The sequence below is a fragment of the Mastigoproctus giganteus genome, chromosome 6 (genome assembly GCF_048544385.1).
Source record: "Mastigoproctus giganteus isolate SK-2022 chromosome 6, ASM4854438v1, whole genome shotgun sequence".
NCBI classification, from domain to species: Eukaryota; Metazoa; Arthropoda; class Arachnida; order Uropygi; family Thelyphonidae; genus Mastigoproctus; species Mastigoproctus giganteus.
In genome coordinates, this window is record NC_143580.1 from 73,098,431 (window position 1) to 73,120,884 (window position 22,454).

Here is a 22,454-nt window from a genome sequence, read left to right on the forward strand (position 1 = left end):
TTTGCATGGAGTAAAAGTTTACGAAGGTTAAAAAAAAAAACGAATGAAGAGAAGATTCTGAAAATTTATTTATGTTTTTTATACAATTGAAAATTTCATTAAAGGGGAAACACATTTCTCCATAATAACAAAAAAACCACACAATTCCAGCTATCAGTATTTTTGCAAATATAAAAAGATTGAGTTTACTACCAGTTTATAATTGCTTGCAGTAACAGAAAAGCTGAATAAATCAGAAAGTGGCGCCTCCGTATCCAGGTTGGCAGGAGCAGCAGTGCGTAGCACACGCTTCTTGATTAGACCGGGGTTCGAGCCCATGACCACCAAATACGGAGGATGCGGAAAGGTCAGCAAATGACCACCGCATATCCCTCGGAGCAATATGGCCTTAGTTGCTAATGCTCCTAAAAACCAAATAACAAACAAACAAAACCAGAAAGTGCAAATTGTTTTATGGTCATGACCTCCAGAAATGTGCTTTAGAAAAATATCACAAAGGCGTTCAAAATTGATTCTTATAACGGAACATATGATAACAATGAAAGTGTAGTGCATTTTAATGATTTGAATTGGTAACTAATACAATTTACAAACCACACTCAGGGCCTTTTATATGGCCTTGAGGTTACGCTTGTGACCTTAAAAATAAAATTTTAGAGAGATAAATAGCTTAGTTGTACAGCGAAAATTTCAACTTCCGAGATCTTGAAACGAATTACCAAAAAACAATGCGCTATTGGTTCACATTACGGTATTTTAACGATACGATGGTGTCTCTGGAACTGATCAATATCGTAAAGTGGGGTACACTGTACTGTATAGCTATGCACGTGGTTTGGAATGCAGTATTTATGAATGTTTAACATTCATTTTTTGCAATTAATGTTCACATTTTCGATTTTGTTGATCCTTGAGAAAAAATACTCGTAAACCTGGGAACTCATAAAGCAAGAAATTATCTGCAGCATGTCATTTTTGTGTTGGGTTTTGCTTCTGGAACAAACACGGTTTTGTTTATTGGCATTCTTCAATATTTTTTCTTAAGGTACCAGATTGCAGCTTGATTAAGTGGCCAAAGAACTGATGCCATATTAGGTGGCAGGTATTCAACAGTGATTGCACATAGGCCATTCACTTCGCAATGAGGGGTACTGTTATCCACAGACAAAATAATTTTTCTGTTCTCCCACTTATCTTGTGATCAGTCTCTAATCCATTCTTCGTAGATCGTTGATGGAATCCAAGCCTTTTAGTTTACTTGATACATACAGAGTGTCCCAGAAGTCCCTATAATACTAAATCCTTTTTTATATATATATATTTTTTAATTTACAGAAAGCATCATGGCAGATCAGAGTCCTTTTACAATTGAGGAAAGAATAATAATAACAGTATGGGTGTATGAAAGGCACACTGGACAAACCTTTAAGGGTAGTATTTCAGTATTTTCAACAACGTTTCGATAGAGAACCTCCAACAAAATCAACGGCTCTTACATGGGAAAGGAAGTTATTTGCCTCAAGAAATATTAAAGATTCTCCACACTTGGAAAGACCAAGAATTAGATGTGAAAATAGTGAAAGCATCATTGAATCAGTTCAGCATTAACCCATGAAATCTGTACAAAAATATTCTGCAGAAATGGGAATACCCAAGTCAAGCTTACACAGACATTTGCAGAAAGATCATCAACTTCATCCCTACTGCTGTGAACTTGTGAATGAGTTGTCTAATCGAGATATGGACAGAAGGAGACAAGCTCGAAAGAATTTTCTTCAAACATTCAACACACTTCTTGAAGCAAAGTTTTGTTTACTGATGAATGTGCCATTTACCGGAGTAGCTACCTTCGAAATGTTGTGTTCTTAAATAAAATCCACACTTTTATGGAGAAATTGAAAGCAACCTACCCCATGTTATGCTCTGGGCAGCAGTTAGTGCTAGTTGCTTAATAGGATCTTATTTCTTTAATGGTTCTGTGGTGCAACACAGTTACCTGGACATGCTCCTCAAATGGTTTGTTCCACATCTCCATGTGCTGAATATCGATGATAGCTACTGGTTCCAGCAAGATGGTGCGGCACCTCGCTATGCTCTTGTGGTTCGAGAATACCTTGATTACATTTATCCAGGAAGATGGATTGGGAGAGGTTCTGAAAGAGTACCTGCACTGCTTCCTTGGCCCCCGTGAAGCCCAGATCTCAAAACCTGCACTACCTCACTCTGGGGTACTCTTAAGCAAAAAGGCAGCCATAACACATATGAAACAACACAACAACTTAAGGAAGCCATTTGCAATGCATTGCAATCCATCACACCTGAAATGAAATATTACAGAAAATGAATAATAATAAGACTTGGTAATATATCATCCTGTGTGCGGAGAATAGTGGTGCTCATGCTGTTGTTATTTATATTTGAGTTGTGAAATTGTGATTTGCACATCAGAAATTTATCTGATTCAATAAAAACTTATTAAATTTCATTTTCTTTCTTATTATTACATAGAGGCATAGGGACTTTTGAGACACTTGACAATGTCTTCAGATCTTTTTCATTGCACATTTCCTAGGAAAGCCCAGGACTCCTGGGCTTTCCCAGTAATTAAGAGAGAGAGAGAGAGAGAGAGAGAGAGAGCTTCTCTGTGCCAGATGTGTTTGTTGCTAGGGGAATGACAATCTGTTGTTTTGCCATTTTAACACCTCTACATTTATTACCTTTAAATGTAACCATTTTATCCAGTAGCAACTAAAAGTCCAGTTTTGTCAGCATTGAAGTTGTCATTCTGATCATGTCAACAAAACATTTTTTAAACAATTTCCCTTCAATTCCTTCATAACTTCAGTATTTATGGCTGTGCTTTCATTGCACATTTTAAAAAAAAAGACATCCTATGACGAGTCTTAAATTTCTGTAACCATCCATCACAAGACTTGAAATCTTCAATATTCATCCGATGCACAAACAATTTAGCCTTAGTGGTGTTAAAAGATTTCCATTTATGGAACATTTTTTGCATGCATCATTATTAGCCATTCCTGGAGTGCCTTTTCAAGATCCAGATACTTTGCCTTTCATACTCTGATCTTATCTGGTATAGTAAATTTCTCTAAGCTTTCATACTTTTTTGGCATTGTACTCTAAAGAATGCCAAACTGTTTAGCAAAGTCAGCATTAGAACACATGCCATTGTCTAATTTTGTTTGCGATTGGAAAAGCTGTCCACTTCATTGGAACCATATGTCTGTATATACTGTATAATGAAATGAACTTCTAGTCGAACGAGTACAGAGAAGGGCAGCAAGATTAGTGAATGGAACAAAGGGTTGCTCTTATGAAGAAAGGCTTCGGTTTTGCAAATTGCATTGTCTGGAGACTAGGCACCTGCGAGGTGATCTGATTGAGGTGTATAAAGCCTTGAATGGTTTGAGCATGCTCACTGCTGATGGGGTTCCTCCTCTTGCTCAGAATAATCGCCTGAGAGAGCATAAATTCAAATTGAGGAAAGACAGTTATAGGATAGATGTGTGGAAGGTTTGCCTTTAGCCAGCAGGTGGTTGATTGCTGGAACAAACTTCCATCTGTCGTTGCGGAAGTTGATAGCTTAAACAGATTCGAGGCAGAACTGGACAAACATTTGGAGCGAGTGGATTGGTGAAATGAGAAGGGTCTGTGTGTTTTTGTTTTGTTTTTTTTTTTTTTTTTTTGTTTTTTATTGGCTGATGCTATATAAGCTTGCTTTCTTGCATCATGTGCCCTTGCTAATGCTAGTCAAAGTTAATTCATATGCCAGTGAGCATGGAAAATCTCCAACAATTTATTTCTCAGGGTCAGCCTGTAAGCTCATCTTTTGCTTCAATAAATTAGCATTCTTTGATTTTGAATTACAAATATTGTAATAAAGAACAAATAGAGTGGTCAAAATTATGTTGTAACAAATGTATATCATTAAGTTTATGGGAAATTGATTGGGACTTAGCACATGTTGTTGTAACATGCTGGGACACTAAAAAGAGGGTCACTATAAAGAGTGTTGACTGTATTTCTCTCAATGATGCAACTGATGTGCTGTTTGCACATTAGTATAGTCAACAAATTGTGGCTAGTGGACCACAAATTGTTCTGGTGGGGAGAGAGAAAGCTGGTGTGCTCATACTCCATGACATTGCAAGGTCTCATATCTCAGAGTCTGGACAGCTTGTTTTCACTGCAACTGGAAAGCACAACCTCACCTCCCTTATAGTTCTGATATAAGTCCTTACAATTACGATCTATTTCCAAGCTCCATGAACCATTGCTGGACAAAGATTTCTGTCTTTAGAAGCATTGAGTGCAGCAATGACCAGTAGTGGCTCACAACTCTGATGTATGGGTTGCTGCTTCTTAAAGTTACATTAAATTACCTTGGTTATAAGACATGTAGATGCTTCACAGTCAACTATCAAATCAATTCTGCTGCCTCCACAGTTCCTTTAACTCATTTTGCCACCTCTAAAAAATGTATATTGGCAAGCTGCCAATGGCAACCCACCGACCAGGCATTAACTCAACCACTGGGAGCAAAATGTGGCTGTCTAGTGCACAGTTCCCCCTACAGTTAAACTTCAAAGTTGAAAATGATTTCATGTTTTTATTAGTTTATTATTGAAATGATTATTGGAAATAGTTGTTTTCCCATGAACCAAAGGCTTTAGGCTATAGGTGGGCCTGGATGGCCTGTGCTCTGTTTAATGCTTGTATTAAATAAAGCAATTATTTTATTTATTTTTTTTATATTTAGATTTAAAAAGCTGGGGGTGCTGCAGTTCCACAGTGCCTACTGACAAGCCACCCCTGGCTGTGATCCAACACATCAGACAGCTTAACTGTCATCTGAATGCCATTCAGAAATTACCCAAACGTTGGGAGGTAGTCATAATATGTACCATCTTTGACTCCCATTCATTCATTGAAGGTTTTTTAATATAAATTATGTTATAAAATAAATTCATTTTAAATTAACCACCCTTGTGCATTGCTAAAGTCATCCTGTAGTTAAATATGATGAGAGTATTTAGATAAAAAGGAAAGGTCCTATCTTATAATCCTGAACATTCACAGAATATTTTTTATTAAAAGGAACATTCCGACAGAGATTTAAGAGTTTCTTCTTTTTTTTCCCCTCTCTCTTCTTTATTTGTTTTCATTAGCCAAGTATATATAAGCATGAATTATTTATCACTAAATTAAGTTATTGGCAAAGAAAAATTTGAACTCAGGTTTTATTTTGACAAACACAAAAACACAAGTTATTGTGTTTTGAAACACAATAACTTGTGTTTCAAAAGACAGACTAATAAACACCTTTTAACTTTATTATTTGGCTCTCACATCTGATAAGCTTCAAACATTGCACTTTAAGAAATAAAATGAAAATCTACTCTTTCTTTTTTGTAAGTCTCTCCCATCCTGTGTTGGGAGAGACTTACAAAAAATGTAAGGAGAGACTTACAGACAATGCTAAAAATGAGTAGCAACAATTCTCTATAAAATTGTAAGCTCACAGCATAAGAAATCAAATGTGGAAGGATGTGTATGGTACTCTGACATAATTAGATGTAAATTTGTGCCTGATAATAACTTAAGAGTAACAAAGTTTTATTCTTTAAAATTTATATATTTCAGTATCATCATTCTTTGGATAAGAAGTGGTTCCTGAGTCCAATGACTGGGCGATTTGTTGAGATAACAACTAATAGTTCATTCTGCAACAGTCTTTGATGAAGCTCATTCAATACAAATACTCCCATCTTAAAAATAAATAAATGTGTATATATATATATATATATATTATTTTTTTTTTTTTTTTTTTTTTTTTCTTTTGTATGTCCAGCAAACTTTAGAGAGAAGGAAGATTCTTTGTTTTATCTATATTCAGGACCACTGGTCAAAACACCTTTACTTGCAGAACACAACCAAGATTGTTTAGTATATTACTTTATTCTTCCTAGGAATGTAAGAAAGCTGCATCAAAATCCTGTACTTTAAGGTCCTTCTTGTCTTTCATATGTTGGATAAAAGATAACTCCACTCTGCATGGTTTTTGATAGCTGTTTTTATTTTAGTTTTTTACACTGATTTCAGAAATGTTATTTATTTTTCTCTATCACGTACCATTTTTTTCACAAATCACTTAAGTCGACATTATGAGTTGTATTATTGAATGAATTAAATTAGGAGTAAATGCTGGGAATATGTAAACTAAATCTTCGCATTTTGACAACACTACTTTCAGTCATTTGTTGACCCTGCAGTACTGTTTATCAGTGTGAACCCAGTTTATTTTTGAGTTTATCATGTCAAACTTGCATTGAAAAGTAAGTAAAATGTCTTTGTGCAAGTGTTTGAACAATCCAAACTTTTTTTTGCTATATTTTTGGAAGTTATGTAGTCCTCAAGCAAAGACAAGATATTACAGAATTTGTAAAAAAATGTGTATTGTGCTTATTGCACTCAGTGCCCAAGATAGACAATGAGCTCCATGTAAAGTTTGCCAAACCTGTGTTGAAGCATTGAGAGTGTGGAAAAATGGTAAAAAGAAGGCTATGATGTTTTCAATTCCCATGATTTGGTGGAAGCTTACAAACCACTGTGATGGTTGTTACTTTTGCTTAGTTAATGTAGAGAGAGAGATACAATGCAAAGACTAAGAAGGGCATTATCTATCCTGATATTCCATCTGCCATTAGACCAGTCCCATAATGAGATAACCTGCTGATTCCATGCCTTCCACTTATGTTGGAGAATGTACAGCACAGAGTGCTGAAAGTGAAGCTTCTGAAGATGAAACTGAGGTCTACATGCTTGGAAACATTGAGTGTCCAGCCCTCAACTGTTTTCACAGCATGAACTCAATGATCTGGTAAGAGATTTAAATTTGCCAAAAAAATCTGCAGAACTTCTTGGTTTTAGACTTAAATTTTGTCTATGTATGTTTTATAGGTACCTTCATAATATGACTATGTACATAGACAGTACATAGTGAAATGCAAGCATATGACATCGAAATTAAAATAAGAAACAATTTAATATTAAATGTAATATTTATTAGAAATTTCAAACAAATCTTTCAAACCAGTGCCTTTGCTAGTTAAAAAACTTATCCCACCAGTGCTATCATCAGTTTCGCTAAAGTGTTGATAAAGGAGTTTTGCGTTTTCACGAATAATGAGTGAACTTAACGGAATTTTATTTTGAGTTCGGTCTTCTATCCACAGATTTAAAGCTTTTTCCGTTTTTTTTATTTAACATCACGTGCAGAGCAAATTTTTGAAGCAATTAGCTTGTTTTCACGGACACTACGGCGGATTTTTTCTTCCGATTTCTTGATTGATCGTACCGTTGACTCATTGATTTTATAATGTTTTGCCACTGAGGAGACACTTTCACCATTAGAAATTTTATCTAATAACTCAATTTTATTCGCTAATGGCATCACCTTCTTTGACATTTTCACATTTCTCTTGTTATTCGTAGCCATATTTTTGTAGGGGTTAGAAAGAACTTGTCCACAGTAAAGTCACTTTCTTCCGTTAACACACTCGAAAAAGTCTGTTTTACACTGCAAAACGGTAGATTTATAATTTTTTAAGCATATCAATTTATAAATTGATAAATTTATTCAATTTATAAGCATATAAATTAAAAGCAAACGACGAAACCTTCCAATTCTGAACAAGGATTAGCGAGAAACATCCACGCTCGCGATTTTGTCACCCCTCTTCCCCCCACCCCACCCACTGAGCACTGTTTTGACCGGGAAAGATAATTTTAGCCACGCCCATGTTTTTTTATGGCGGAAAATATTCACGGTGCTTTAAAATTCACATTTTTTTAGGTTTCATTTTATATTAAATCGGCAATCGCGAATACAGATACCGCAAATAGCGGGGGTTTACTTTATTTCTCTTCCTTCGTTTTTCAAGACCTGCCATGAAATACCAGGAATGCAGAGAACAAGGTTGTCTGCATAAGTAATTTTAGTACAATTTGGATGTTCCCGCACTAACCATTGATCCAAAATAGGGGCTCAAGGACAGCCTTGAGGGCACAGCCTCTGAAAATAAATTTAGAGTAAACAAGATGTTGTGCCATTACCTTAATTTATCAATTACTAAAGTATGATCTGATCACACAGTACAAGTACCTGTTACAATTTGCCTGTCAAAACGACCTGAGGGCACTCTCCCACCAAAGTGAGTCGAAAGCACTCTCAAAGTCGATGAAAATGGCCATTTCATACTTTTCTGTAGGGGTCTTGCAATGATTTACTTGCAATGATTAAGTGTTAATGGCAGGGAGAATATATTGATCAAAAACCCTTCATTTGAGAAAGAGTGGCAGGTTTGTCTTGAAGACTGTATTAAGCTTTACAAATGCTTGCTATCCTTGTTTTATTTGCCATTCAATTTCCATCATGATGTTTGCACCTGCTCAAATTTCTTGCCCAAAGCTCCATTTCTTCTTCTTGTCCATTGGCCATGATTTTCTTTGATCTGGTAAATTTGTTGAACATAACTTGTGTTTTCTTGATATTGGAGTTCTTCAACGTTCTGCTGCAATTCTTCCTGATCATTTGCAAAGAGAATGATATCATCTGCAAATCGTAAGGGATTTAGATAATCTCCATTTATCTTGAGCCCTTTGTTATCCCAATTTAGCTTGCAAAAAATTTCTTCTAAACAGGCAGAAAATAGTTTTGGGGAGATTGTCTCTTGTTGGATGCCTTTTTCTATGTTAATCTGAACTTTATCATTGTTGACCCGTATTGATGCAGTTGTCTTTTCATATACTAATTGGAAAATATTAATGTAAGCTCTGTTTACACTTTGATTAGGGCATTGATCATTGCTTGATTTGTGACTGAGTTGAATGCTTTTTCATAGTCAATGAAGGCTATACATAATGGAAGATTGTATTCATTGTGTCACTCTGCTACTGTTTGGATGTGATCCATTGTATTGAGCCGATTCTGAAACCTACTTGTTCTTTGGGTTGCACCTATTCTTCTTGAAAGTATCTTTGTCAAAAAGTAGACAACTGGCAGTGGACTTATTGGTAAGTAGTTTTTTTCTGCCTTATCACCTTTTTTGTGCAGTAGGAAGGCTTCTGCATTCTTCCATACTATAGGTACTTTGTTAAGTAGAAGGCATTTTGCCTGGCAACCCAAAGGTCACAGGTTCGAATCCCTCCTCAGGCTTGGATCAAAGTAAAATGCAAAAACTTTGAGAGGTGCATTATGGCCACAGAAGCTGATGCACCAACTAACAAAAAAAGGGGGGGGGGGCATTTTGAAAATAGTTTGTCTAGTGCTTTGCCATTTTTCATTGATTTCATAGCTTCTGCATCCGGTGTTGGATCCAGTTGACCTTTATCCTTATAAAGATTTGAATAAAATTCTTCCACTTGTTTTAATATTTGTTGTTGCACCCTCATTAAGCCTCAAAGCAAACATTTGGCTCTTGTGTGTAACCATTTTTTGTTTTTCTTTCTTTAGCCCCCTTGATTTTCATCTAGTGTTCTTCTGACAAGATCAATATTGAACTGGCTTCATTTCTCATTGGTTTTTCTTGTTTTACAGTAGATGCAAGGGCATAGGCAGGGTCTACAATAGTATCACTGACTTTATCATTATCAGTTGAAATAGCTGTCTTGCAGAACATGAAAATGATTGGACAGTTCTAGTTCAAAGTTCTGATGATTTTTCAGTAGTTGATCAGTGTCGATCTTCTTTCTTGCAATCAACTTTGATTTTTGCTCTTAGTAACCAATAGTTGCTTCCAACATTAATATGGTTAGACAGTGGGTGAGTCCTGTCTAAAGAGATGGTTAAAGAGCAGTCAGTGAATACTGTTTTATTGTTTGTCAGTATGAAGTCAATTTCACTAGTATTTCCAAGAGGGCTCTACCACATATATTTTCACTGGGCTTTTTTTCTTGAAGAATGATTTCGTGATGAACAAATTTTGTTCCTCTGCTAATTCAATTAATATATTGCCTCTGTTATCTCTTTTTCTAATTCAATATGGGCCAACAGATCTTTCCACATTTTGGATCTTGCCAATTCTCGCATTGAAATCTCTCATTACAGTTTTATAGTGATAGCCATCCTACTTGTAAAGGTGCAGTGCACCCTCATAAAATTCTTCAACTTCGTCATGGCCCCAAGTGCCAAGCAATAGTGTCTAAGCAATTTTTCCTGAGCGATATATAGTGTGATTTTTCCCAGTGATTACATTGTTTTATTTCTAGTTCCTTTCGTATCTTCAGTTCTTTGTAAGTGGTTTTCTACTTAACAGACTTTGAGTAAGAACCCAGAAAGGAAAATCACCTTTCTTTTCTTAGTATATTTATATAGTGTGAATCAGAGCTGTAATACTCAATATGTTCTACGTTGATAATAATATTAGTAAATTAATAAGAGGAGTTTACCTCAATATAGTACGTAGAACACTTCCGTATGATACCCTCCAGAAATTAAAACGAAAAAATCGACAACTTACCGGTACATTAAAGTAAAATATAAATAATTAAATAATCAATTTAACACAATTCAGAATCAATTTAAAACAATTAAAATTCAAATTAACGCAATTAAAAGAATCTAACGAAAATATTCAAAATGATTTTCCTTCCTGAAGCTGACAATGCTTTTAGACCGACTGTCGTGATCACAGGAATGAAAATTACTGAATCAGGCTGAACCTGCAACTTAAATAGTGATTATATGTCTTCGCGCATGCGCGTAAAGGTCCACGCATCGGAGATCAAATATGGCCGCCGAACATTAACAGAATTCTTGTGTAATTTAATTTCAACGGTTTCTGCAATTAATAGTCACGTATAATTACGTTGAACGTTAAGTATTTTGGCCTCGTTAAATAAAAAAGTATGTTTTTCGTTAATGGCATGAAAGGCTAATTCTGACGCTGCTGAATGAGAAGCACGAACTGAGGCTTCGTGTTGATTTACACGAATATTAAGAGAAAACCGCGTCGAACTTGGTAAGACGAATTGCAATCACCGCAAGAAATGTTGTATACCAGATCATTAATTTGTGTTGCGAACGCGGAAAGAACCGAGCGGTTGTTCAGTATAGTGTGTAACTTCCGTATAGGCCTAGCTATAATTTTAAATTCGATATCTTTAAAGAATCTGTTAAGCTGTTTGTGCCACTGTTCAACAGATTCTTAAACAGGGGTTATCCCATTAACACAATAAATCGAATTAGGGTACAAGCTAAGGATAGGATACAAAATACTACACCAATCAACAATAGTAATATCAAAAAATGCTTTATTTCTGTCCCATATGTTGAACAGTGGCACAAACAGCTTAACAGATTCTTTAAAGATGCCGAATTTAAAATTATAGCTAGGCCTATACGGAAGTTACACACTATACTGAACAATCGCTCTGTTCTTTCCGCGTTCGCAACACAAATTAATGATCTGGTATACAGCATTTCTTGCGGTGATTGCGACTCGTCTTACCAAGGTTCGACGTGGTTTTCTCTTAATATTCGTGTAAATCAACGCGAAGCCTCAGTTCGTGCTTCTCATTCAGCAGCGTCAGAATTAGCCTTTCATGCCATTAACGAAAAACATACTTTTTTATTTAACGAGGCCAAAATACTTAACGTTCAACGTAATTATACGTGACTATTAATTGCAGAAACCGTTGAAATTAAATTACACAAGAATTCTGTTAATGTTCGGCGGCCATATTTGATCTCCGATGCGTGGACCTTTACGCGCATGCGCGAAGACATATAATCACTATTTAAGTTGCAGGTTCAGCCTGATTCAGTAATTTTCATTCCTGTGATCACGACAGTCGGTCTAAAAGCATTGTCAGCTTCAGGAAGGAAAATCATTTTGAATATTTTCGTTAGATTCTTTTAATTGCGTTAATTTGAATTTTAATTGTTTTAAATTGATTTTGAATTGTGTTAAATTGATTATTTAATTATTTATATTTTACTTTAATGTACCGGTAAGTTGTCGATTTTTTTCGTTTTTTCCGTTTTAATTTCTGGAGAGTATCATACGGAAGTGTTCTACGTACTATATTGAGGTAAACTCCTCTTATTAATTTACTAATATTAGTATATTTATAAATCCATTCACTAACAAACTAACTTCTCCAGCTGCTTACTCACTAGGTGGCACCACTCCTCCAGGGTAAAAAAAGGAGCAATGATGGATATAAATGACTATCCACCCCTAGAGCCTTCAAGCTCAAGGCCAGAGACATCACCTGATAATGACCTGAACCAACCCAAAAGGCTTCAAAGAGAAGCACAGTGCCATGACTTGCCATATTTTTTGGTAATGCACTCCCTATCCACCCAGCCTGTGGGCAAGTTATCACCATTTCTAATTCAAAGATATCTGGAATCCATCGCCAGATTACCAAAAATGGTGAAATGGCTGCAATCGAGAGACCTGATCGAAACAGCTTCCTCAAAACATTCTGAATGGCTGCTAAAAACAAAGACTTTTGGTGTGAGCTGCCAGTATCTGTCACCCCCTACAACACCTTAAATTCATTTAAAGGTGTGATCACAGAGTGGGACCTACTTAGTCTCCGAGGACGAATTAGTTCACGAACTTAGCAGTCAAAGTGATCAGTGCCAAACGAATAATGACAAAAAAAGATGGAAATCTCATTCCTACTAGATCCATATCTTAACATTTAGCACTCCAGAATTGCCATCCACAGTAAAAGCTGGCTATTTAAATTGCTGAATTCGCCCTTACATCCCAGACTCGATTTGTTGCTTTAAAAGCCAGAAATGTGGGCACTCTCGGCAAGCATGCAGAGGTGATGCCATTTGCCCCAACTGGAAGGGAAACCACCCTGCTTTTTCCAAATCATGTGAAATGTGGAAAACTGGAAAAAAATCCAAAAATACAAAATTGAGATTAAGCCACATATCCTGAGGCATGCAAGCAGATTTTGTTGACCATGCCTAGTCAATCCTATGCATCTCACACCCGGAGCTGTTCGTCAACTGCAGTTCAAACAAATGGCACCTCCGTAGCCAGGTGGGCAGGAGCAGCAGTGCGTAGCACACACTGCTTGATTAGACCGGGGTTCGAGCCCATGACAACCAAATACGGAGGATGCGGAAAGGTCAGGGAATGACCACCGAATATCCCCAGAGCAATATGGCCTTAGTTGCTAATGCTCCTAAAAAACCAAATAACAACAGCAGTTCAAACAGATGTATCAATTCTCTTCTCTTGTTAATTCAAATCACTTCTCTTGCTAACTGGGTTAAAGCACCCCTATCGACATCTGGAAAAGACACTCCTAAAACTAAAACCAGTGAAGCCACTAATACTCCAATTAGTATCCCAATGACAAAGAAAAATTGAAGAACTGCTAAAGACTCTTAAGAAACTGAAGCACCCACTAACAGTATGGAAGTAGATGAACACCAAGGTTACGAGGAACCCATCCTGGAACTTCATGCCAATAGATACTAGACACCCCATGTTCCCAAAAAAATACCAGAAGAAATGCTCTGTACAAAAAAACAGAAAACAGTCAGATGAATCTTCCTCAACTAAACTGAAATAATGCAAATCACCATACAGTGGAACTGAAGAGGACTAAGAAGCCATTTAGATGACTTGAAGGATTTACTCACCCAATTTAATCCCATAGACGTATGCCTACAGGAAACATTCCTGTCACCGCAGATCTTGCTAAAATTTTCAAATTATATAATATACAGATGGGGTAGAAGATCAGACTCTCCTGCATGTGGAGGAGTAGCTATTCTTGTTAATTCAAATATTCCATCAAGGCTCATACAGTTATGAACCTCCCTAGAAGCTGTGGCAGCTCGTATTGAAGTTAGTAATTCAGTCACCCTTGTCTCTATTTACATTCCACTATCTCTGCTGTTTTGTAATTCAGAACTGGACAATCTCCTTACACAGTCCCAACACCAATTTGCCTTTTTTGGTGATTTTAATGTCACCACTCATTGTGGGGATCCTCTACAATGGACGCAAGAGGCAAATCAATTGAAGAGTTTTTGAATAACAATGATCTAAATTTACTAAACTCTGGATCTCCCACATACATCCACCTACCTACAGGATCTACTTCTGTAATTGACTTGTCAATTTGTTTGCCGTCCATCTTTAAAATCATGACATGGTCAGTGTTAACCGATCCCTTTAATAGTGATCATTTTCCAATTATTTGCACATTACAAATAGGGGTAACTCATAAATTCTGACCAATGTTCCATGTGGAAGTTTAGAAAGGCAAACTGGGATGGCTATTCTACCCAAATATGTCTAGACATACTTTGTTAATGTTAATGGGTTGTTCAAAAACAATCCATTAATGATGTAACTGCATGCATAACCAATCAGATTTTGACAGCATCTGATGCATCTATTCCAAAATCTAAAGCATATTGCATTCACCACAATCACTGGGGGAATACAGATTGCCTTCATGCCAAACAGGAGAAAAACCGTGTGTGGAATAATTTCCGAAAGTATCATACCACAACTAACTTAATCACTTATACAAGACTTAAAACTAAACCAAGGCAAATTAGATGGAAAGCGAAACATGATTCGTGGATTGCCTTTGCCTCGACCATCATGAAACACACCGACACCAGGCTCATCTGGAGAAAGGATACAGAACCTAAAAAAAATTTGCTTGACTGCCCTTTTCGATGCTTCATTGGAAAGGAAAAGACGTGTCTACTCCTGAAGAAGTTGTTAATGCACTAGCTGAATTGTTTGCCACAATCTCTGCTTCTGCTTCCTATGCATTCACCTTCCAAAACATTAAAGCAGCTGCAGAATGCATAAAATCAACTTCTTCACAAGCCGCTCCTTCCCCTGCAACCAACTCTTTACATTAACAGAACTCAAAGAGTCCTTTTCAGGTTAATGCTTCAGCATAATGTAATGAATACCATCTGGACCTGCGGCACTATTGAATGATCTAGCATTTTAGCATTAGCATTATGCTAATGCTAATTTACCTGAAAAGGACTTGCTTACTTTGTTCATCTTCTACAATCGGATCTTCTATGAAAAAGCTTATCCTTCTTCCTGGTGCCATTCTTTTATTATTACCATACCAAAACCAGGAAAAGATCCTACTCTGGTTCAAAATTATAGGCCCATATCTCTCACGAGCTGCTTGGGTAAAATTTTCGAAAGGATGGTTCATACAAGGCTCACTTACATCCTGGAGTCACAGAATCTCCTGCCAGATCATCAGTATGGCTTTCGAAAAAATAGATCAACCCTAAACGTGCTCATCAAAGCCTAATCTCATATCCGCAATGCCTTTGTCAGGAAACATCTAGTCACGGTCAGCTTAGATCTTGAAAAGGCATTTGACACTACCTGGCATCATGGTATTCTTATGGATCTTTACCAACTGGGATTTAGGGGCCATTTGCCTAAAATAATAAAAAAATTTCCTGCAATTGTACACTTTTCAGGTCCAGTATACATAAAAGCATACTCTCTGCTTCTCACATTCAGGGAGAAGGAGTCCTGCATGATCGATATTTAGTTTAACCCTTTTTGCAGTTAGAGTTAGCAGTATGACACAAGATATCCTAAAAACCGTTGAAACTTATATGTATGCAAGACAATCTTACCATTTCTTGTCAGTCTCAAAGTATCAATACCATTGAATGCCAACTCCAACTTGCCATAACCAGAATATAGTTGTGGACTTTAAGGAATGGTTATCAATTATCAGAAAAGAAATGCACTGCCACCCACTTTTGCAGGTGTCGGGCATTCCATCCTGATCCTGAATTACAAATGAATAATACTCCAATCCCACTTGCTACTAACATCAGATTTCTTGGTCTGATATTAGACAGCAAACTTAATTTCCAAGCTCACATCACTCATTTAAGAAACATTTGTCATAAAGCATATGGATATACTTTACTTCACCTTTACAGAACTTTAATCTGTTCACACTTAGATTATGGTTGTCTAGTACAGTGGTCTCCAAACTTTTTTGGTTGTGCACTCCAGAATAAAAAATTAAATATATAAGTTTAATATATTTTTTTATTTATAAATCATTAATCAATAATTAATGTTAAACCATGGAAGGCATTAAATCTAAAATCACATATAATTTTAAAAGATCACAAATAAAAAAATACAAAACAAAATTAAATTTAAGTTCGAATACAAAATGCATGTACTTGAACGTGCATGAAGAAATACTTCAATTATGCAAATTGCAGCATCTGGAAACTATACACCCAGTAGGAGACTTGATTGAAATGTTTAGGGCTTTAAATGGATTGACTAAATTAAAATCTGAGGGAACATAAATTTAAATTGAAAACGATGGTTGTAGAATAAATTTTCAAAAATTTGTTTTCAGTAAGAGAAATTTTTGGAACAAATTTCAGTTTGGTGTTGTGGAAGTGGATAGTCAAAATAAATTTAAGGAAGAATTAGGCAAATAATGGTGGTGGTTTTTCTCTCTCTCTCTCTCTCTCTCTCTCTCTCTCTCTCTCTCTCTCTCTCTGCTGTATAAATTTGCTTCCTTGTCATTTTCTGCTGTTAATACTAATACTTTCATTGTGTATAAATGCCCAGAAATGTCTCTTGTTTGTCATTGGTATTTAATGTGTGTGTGTATCCCCCCCCCAACTGTAATATTTATGTTTGTGTCATTATTTACCTGATATTGTAATGTATGTTATGTTAAGGTCTGTTTAAACCCTTCTGGTCTTTACTAGCCGGGTATGTCTGGCTGGATATCTTGCAAATTTATTCATACAAATAAACAGATATTTATTTATTTGCGTTTATTCTTTTCATGGTTACAATTTATTTATTTTTATAGATTTGATGCATCTTATTTCTTGGCTGCTGAAGCCTGATCCTGAACAGCGTTGCACTTTAGCAGAAGTAGAAGATCATTCATGGACCAATCAACCTGTTCACCCAGAAAGCTATAAATTTGATGATGTTGTAAATGCTAGTAAGTCTCTCTCTCTCTCTCTCTCTCTCTCTCTCTCTCTCTCTCTCTCTCTCTCTCTCTCTCTCACACACATGCACACACACACGCACCAGCACAGATGGGAAATTATTCATCATTAAAGCTTGGTGTTCAGGCAAAATACCCTTAAATACCTATTTTTAGAGAAAAATGCTTTTTCATTATTTGTCTGTCTATTTTTACCCTCAAATAGTCTGAAAATAATAGTAAAAATATTGAAAACATAAGATATATGAAAATACAAGGAATATTTGAAAAGTTTCTGGCCTAACTCATTATTTAAAAATAAATAACCATGATAATGTTAAATTACAAATATTGATGGGCATATTACCCAATTTTTAAAGTAATACCTTATGTTTTTTTTTTTTTTTTTTTTTCTCTATTTTACATTTTATTTTATATTTTAAAAATTCATGTTCACAAAGTTTTACAAAACAGAGAATCATGTTAACTACAGAAAGCATTGATATTCATAACCTTATTTTGAAAGATTACAACACAGCAAAATCACTAAACATGTCCTGTGAGCAAGTCCATCAAATTTCCCTGAAAGAATTGTGCAACAAAAAAAAAAAAAAAAAAAATCAGTAAAATGCGTGTCAGATTTGAATGCAGACGAGAAGAGTGTGAATTGTGCAGAGTTCTCACAAATTTTGTCCAGGAGTCAAAAGAAGAAGTTTATCGGGCAGTTGATAACTATGAATCCTGCACCTTCATGATGTGGGACTGTTAATAATCCTGAGTATAATCTCCATGCACAAGCACATTGCGGGTGACCACCCAGGTGTGAACCAACGTAACCAGGGGTCGAGGTGTGGCGCCCACACCACATGGAGGAATGCCGCCTCTCTGTGTTACCAGGCAATACTAGATGGTAGATGACTCTCATCAACCAGTGCAATACCACCACTTTGCTTATTGGAGGCTTGAAGTGGTGGAATCCATGTTTAGTCTTCAGGGCTAAGTTCCAGTCAGCCCTTCCACATCTCTTCCACCATGCAGTATGACCGATGACTTTTTAGGTTATGATGAACATCGCGGAGAGATCCAATCTTCCGTACATTTCGAGGGTACAGCTCCAAAACGGTGTTCGCAGGCCAGCCGTTAGTTAGTACACTGGACCAAACTTATTGGTAGCTCTTTAGGAGGCTTCCAGATCAACTAGTGTATATCTTGCTACCTCCACTCTGCCAGATAGCGACTGGAGAGAGTCTGAATAGTGTGTATGTGGGGGGCATTGTCGAGGCCATGTTATGTCGAGGATCTGGGTATATTCTTGCCATGTGTATGCCATATCCCAAAATTTCATTACTTTATACAGCATGACCCTCCCACTTTCTCTTACTATTGAATACACCATGAATTGTCAAACTAATAGAGTAAGCTTATCTGCAAAAAGATCTAAGCCTCCCAAACACTTCCTATTTCATTTCACAAATATACATAGTGTCAGTCTCCAGAGCTGAGCTCCAGTCAGCCCTTCCCCATCTCTTCCATCATGCAATATGACTGATGACTTTTTAGGTTATGATGAACATCATGGAGAGATCCAATCATCCGTACATTTTGAGGGTACAGCTCTAAAACGGTGTTCACAGGCCAGCCGCTAGTTAGTACACCAGACCAAACCTATTGGTAACTCTTTAGGAAGCTTCCAGAGCAGCTAGTGTATAATCTTGCTACCTCTACTCTGCCAGATAGTGACTGGAGGGAGTCCGAGTAGTGTGTATACAGTGGGCATTGTCGAGGCTATGTTATGTCGAGGATCTGGGTATATTCTTACCATGTGTATGCCATATCCAAAAATTTCATTACTTCATACAGCATGTCCCTCCCACTTTCTCTTACTATTGAATACACCATGAATTGTCAAACTAATAGAGTAAGCTTATCTGCAAAAAGATCTAACACTTCCTATTTCATTTCACAAATATACATGGTCTCAGTTCTAATCTCAACTATGTCCGTTCCACTTGCAGTCTGCCAAACCCCGTGTACTTTTTCTGACAGAATCTCAGTTATCGGTTGATTCAACTATTCTCATCTCAGTTGCCCAAATTATTCGCTGTATGATTCCTTTCGCCTCAAAGGTGGTACTTGTGCATATGTCCTTTCCAATATGCCCTGTCAGAGACTTGGTAATTTGGAATCTCCTCTTTTCAATCTTCTCTGGCTTAAAATCTCTCTACCGTTCTGTGAACTCCATTAATCACTTGGAGCTGTTTGACTTCCTCTCTTTGCAACTTGACTTTCTCCAGTCCAACTTTCCTTACAGTGAGGTAATTTTTCTTGGTGATTTTAATGTTCACAACTATAGCTGGCTTCTGTTTTCTAGCCACACCGACCCAGCTGGTTGAGATGCTAAGACTTTTGCAATTACTAATGATCTTGCACAGATTTTTCATTTACCTTCTAAGTACACTGTCAAATTGAGTGGTCCTTTAGGCACCTCAGATCACAACTTGGTGATTGTCTCTTCTCCAATGGAGTCTTTATCTCGTGACTATTCCCAACCTCGTATTGTTTGGCATTACAAGAATGCAAAATGGGATGACCTGTGAGATTTATTTTCTTTTTTCTTTGGTCAGATTACTGTTTCAAAACTTCTGATGTCATTGTTTGTTCAGATCGTGTCAGTGAAATTATTCTTGTAGGAATAGAATCCTTTATTCCACACTCCACTTTAAAATCTCATCCTTTATCTAAACCTTGGTTTCCAATAAATGTGCTAAGGCTTTCAAGAGAGAAGAACATTGCATATAGTAATTGGCTTATTTCCAATTCTTCAGTTTCATTTTCTGTCTACACCAAGGCTCGCAACAATTGTAAAGCAGTTATTAATCAATCCAAACTAGATTTTGAACAGGCTAAGAGTAGAAAACTTGCTTCTTGCCCTAATGGTAGCCGAGCATTCTGGTGTTTTTCCGAAACTATTGGCCGCAACTTTTGCCCATCTCTTCTCCCACTTCTGTCCAAACCAGATGGTTCTGTTGTCACTTCAGCCAAGGATAAAGCTGACCTGCTAGCATCCCATTTTTCTTCCAACTCGTGTATTAATGATCTTCGTAAAACACCTCCTACCATTTCCAACATGCTCCATTCGATGCCTCCTGTGGTCTTCCGTCAAAAGGATGTCAGAAGGATTTTGACGAATCTTGATGCTAAGAAAGCTCCAGGTCCTGATGATATTTCTCCACCGTTGTCAAAACCAGTGCTCCTGAACTTACTCCTATTCTTTGCCGCCATTTTTCACTTCAACTTCTCGAATATCCGCTACCGATTCCTTAAATGCCAATCTCCAAGTAATTCTCCAGTGAAGCAAAGGCAACTTAGTTGATTTCAATCCTTCTAAAACTCAGTCTTGTCTGATATCTCACAAAAAGGATTCTTCTGCTCCTGTGCTTATCTTTAGTGACACTTCGATTTCTATGCAAAATGATATATCTCTTTTGGGAGTTACCCTGACTTCTAATCTCTTTTGGCACAAGCACATTACAAATATTGCTTCCTCTGCATCTAAAAAACTTGGTTTTCTCTTTCGCTCTCAGTGTTACTTTTCTTCCAAACAGCTGTTCACTCTGTACAAATTGCAAATCTGCCCTACCATGGAATATTGTTCCCACATCTGGGGCGGTGCCCCCAAAACATCTCTGAAGCTTCTAGATTCCCTTCAGACAAGGGCAGTTAGGTTAATTAATGACCCCTCTCTAACAAAGTCTCTCCATTTGCTCTCTCATAGATGTAGTGTTTCTGCTGTATGCCTTTTCTACAGATACTTCCATGGGCACTGTTCTTCTGAATTGGTTTCCATAATTTCCGCTCCCTCTTTCAAAACAGTCCGAACACATGCCGCCACCAGCCAACATCCATTTACTGTCCAACTTCAAACGCACAGAACCAACTTTTCATCTTCCATGTTTATTCATTCAACTGCCGTTTTCTAGAACAACCTTCCTTCGTGCGGATTTCCTGAAAATTACAGTGTGCAAAAGTTCAAATCTAATATCAACAAATATCTTCTTTTGTCTTCTCAACCTCCAACCCAAGCACTGTACTAAGTACTATAGGTTCTAATACCTCTTGTGTTTAGGGTTTTCAAAAAAAAAATGAATGAATCTCAAATCATCACTGCGGTCTAGAGACCAAACAACAGCCCAGTGGAGTTTCATTACAAAGGATCTCCTTACAACAAGAAATTTGTAAAGCTCAGTTACTACCAAGGAGATTGTATCACTTTTTTGGGACAAAAAATGATATTTGTTGATTAACTTTACAGGCATAAAGCTATTACAAGTGATTATTTTTCTTCTTTTCTACTGAAATTTAATGAACAGTTAGAGGCCAAACATGGAGGAACTCTCCTCTCCTTTCATGACAGTGACCCTAGTAGCAAGTCTCAGATAATCATTGAGACTGTCAATGATTTAGGTTATGGATTGTTGCCCACACATTTTTCAGATAATGGACCATTTCCTATACTGAAGGAGGGAGGGTTAGGACTGAAAGTATGATACCGTGGAACTGAATTAATAAATCAAAATTATTCTGTTCATTTACTTGTGGAGTGTGTAGAGGACCAAGACAACGATTCTACTTAAGAGTCTTGAAAAAATGAGGAAATATTGCATCAGGTGTGTAGCCCTTAGTGGTGACTGTTGAATAAAAGTTCACTTTCATATTATTTCATTCTTTCTATGCGAGTCCAGAAACTTTTAAGTTTCTTGTACACATTGCCATAAAAAAAGTGGGAAATAGAAAAGTCTATTTAAATTCTCCATGCTTGCTGTTGCTTTTATTCAAAGGTTATGGGAAGTACACACACTGGCCAAAAAAATACAAACCTTTGTATTAAGACAGTCACTGACAGAAGTAATGTAAATAGATGCAAAGAAAATTTTGTGTGTGGTGATGATGACATCCTTGTCTTGTTGAGTATAAAGGCTGCACAATCTATTCAACTGCAGTAATCTGAAACCAGAATGGGAAAACACGTGATCTATCAGACTTTGAAAAAGCTATTATCATGGGTGCACATTTAGCATGAGCCACAATTCAAGAAATTAAAGACATAACTGGTTTCTCAAAAGCATCCATCTCACTGGTTTTTAATTACTGGAAAGCAAGCAGTTACCGTATCTCAAAGGCATAAATGTGGCAGAAGAGCAATATTTCAAGAGTGAATCCATTGTACTCTAAGGAGGACTGTGCAGAAAAATAGGACATCCAGTGTGCAGCAAATGACATCTTAATTCGACCAAGTCCAGAACTGCCCTGTTTCAACCTACCATGTGTGGAGAATTGAAGAACTTGGGGATTGGCAGTTGCCTGCCTTATACAGAAAAAAATTGAAAACTCTGCTTGCAGTAGTGCCAAGAACATCG

At 36.8% G+C, this 22,454-nt stretch overlaps 1 protein-coding gene across 4 annotated transcripts in view; it reads left to right on the forward strand.

Moving 5' to 3' along the window:
• Pask (PAS domain containing serine/threonine kinase) overlaps nucleotides 1-22,454 on the forward strand; it is a 413,885-nt gene that overhangs the window by 382,115 nt on the left and 9,316 nt on the right. For all 4 annotated transcript variants that reach the window (XM_090376045.1, XM_090376047.1, XM_090376046.1 and 1 more), the window contains one exon: nucleotides 16,915-17,052. In XM_090376045.1, the coding sequence (XP_090232171.1) occupies nucleotides 16,915-17,052 (138 nt within the window). The remainder of the gene's footprint in view (nucleotides 1-16,914; nucleotides 17,053-22,454) is intronic.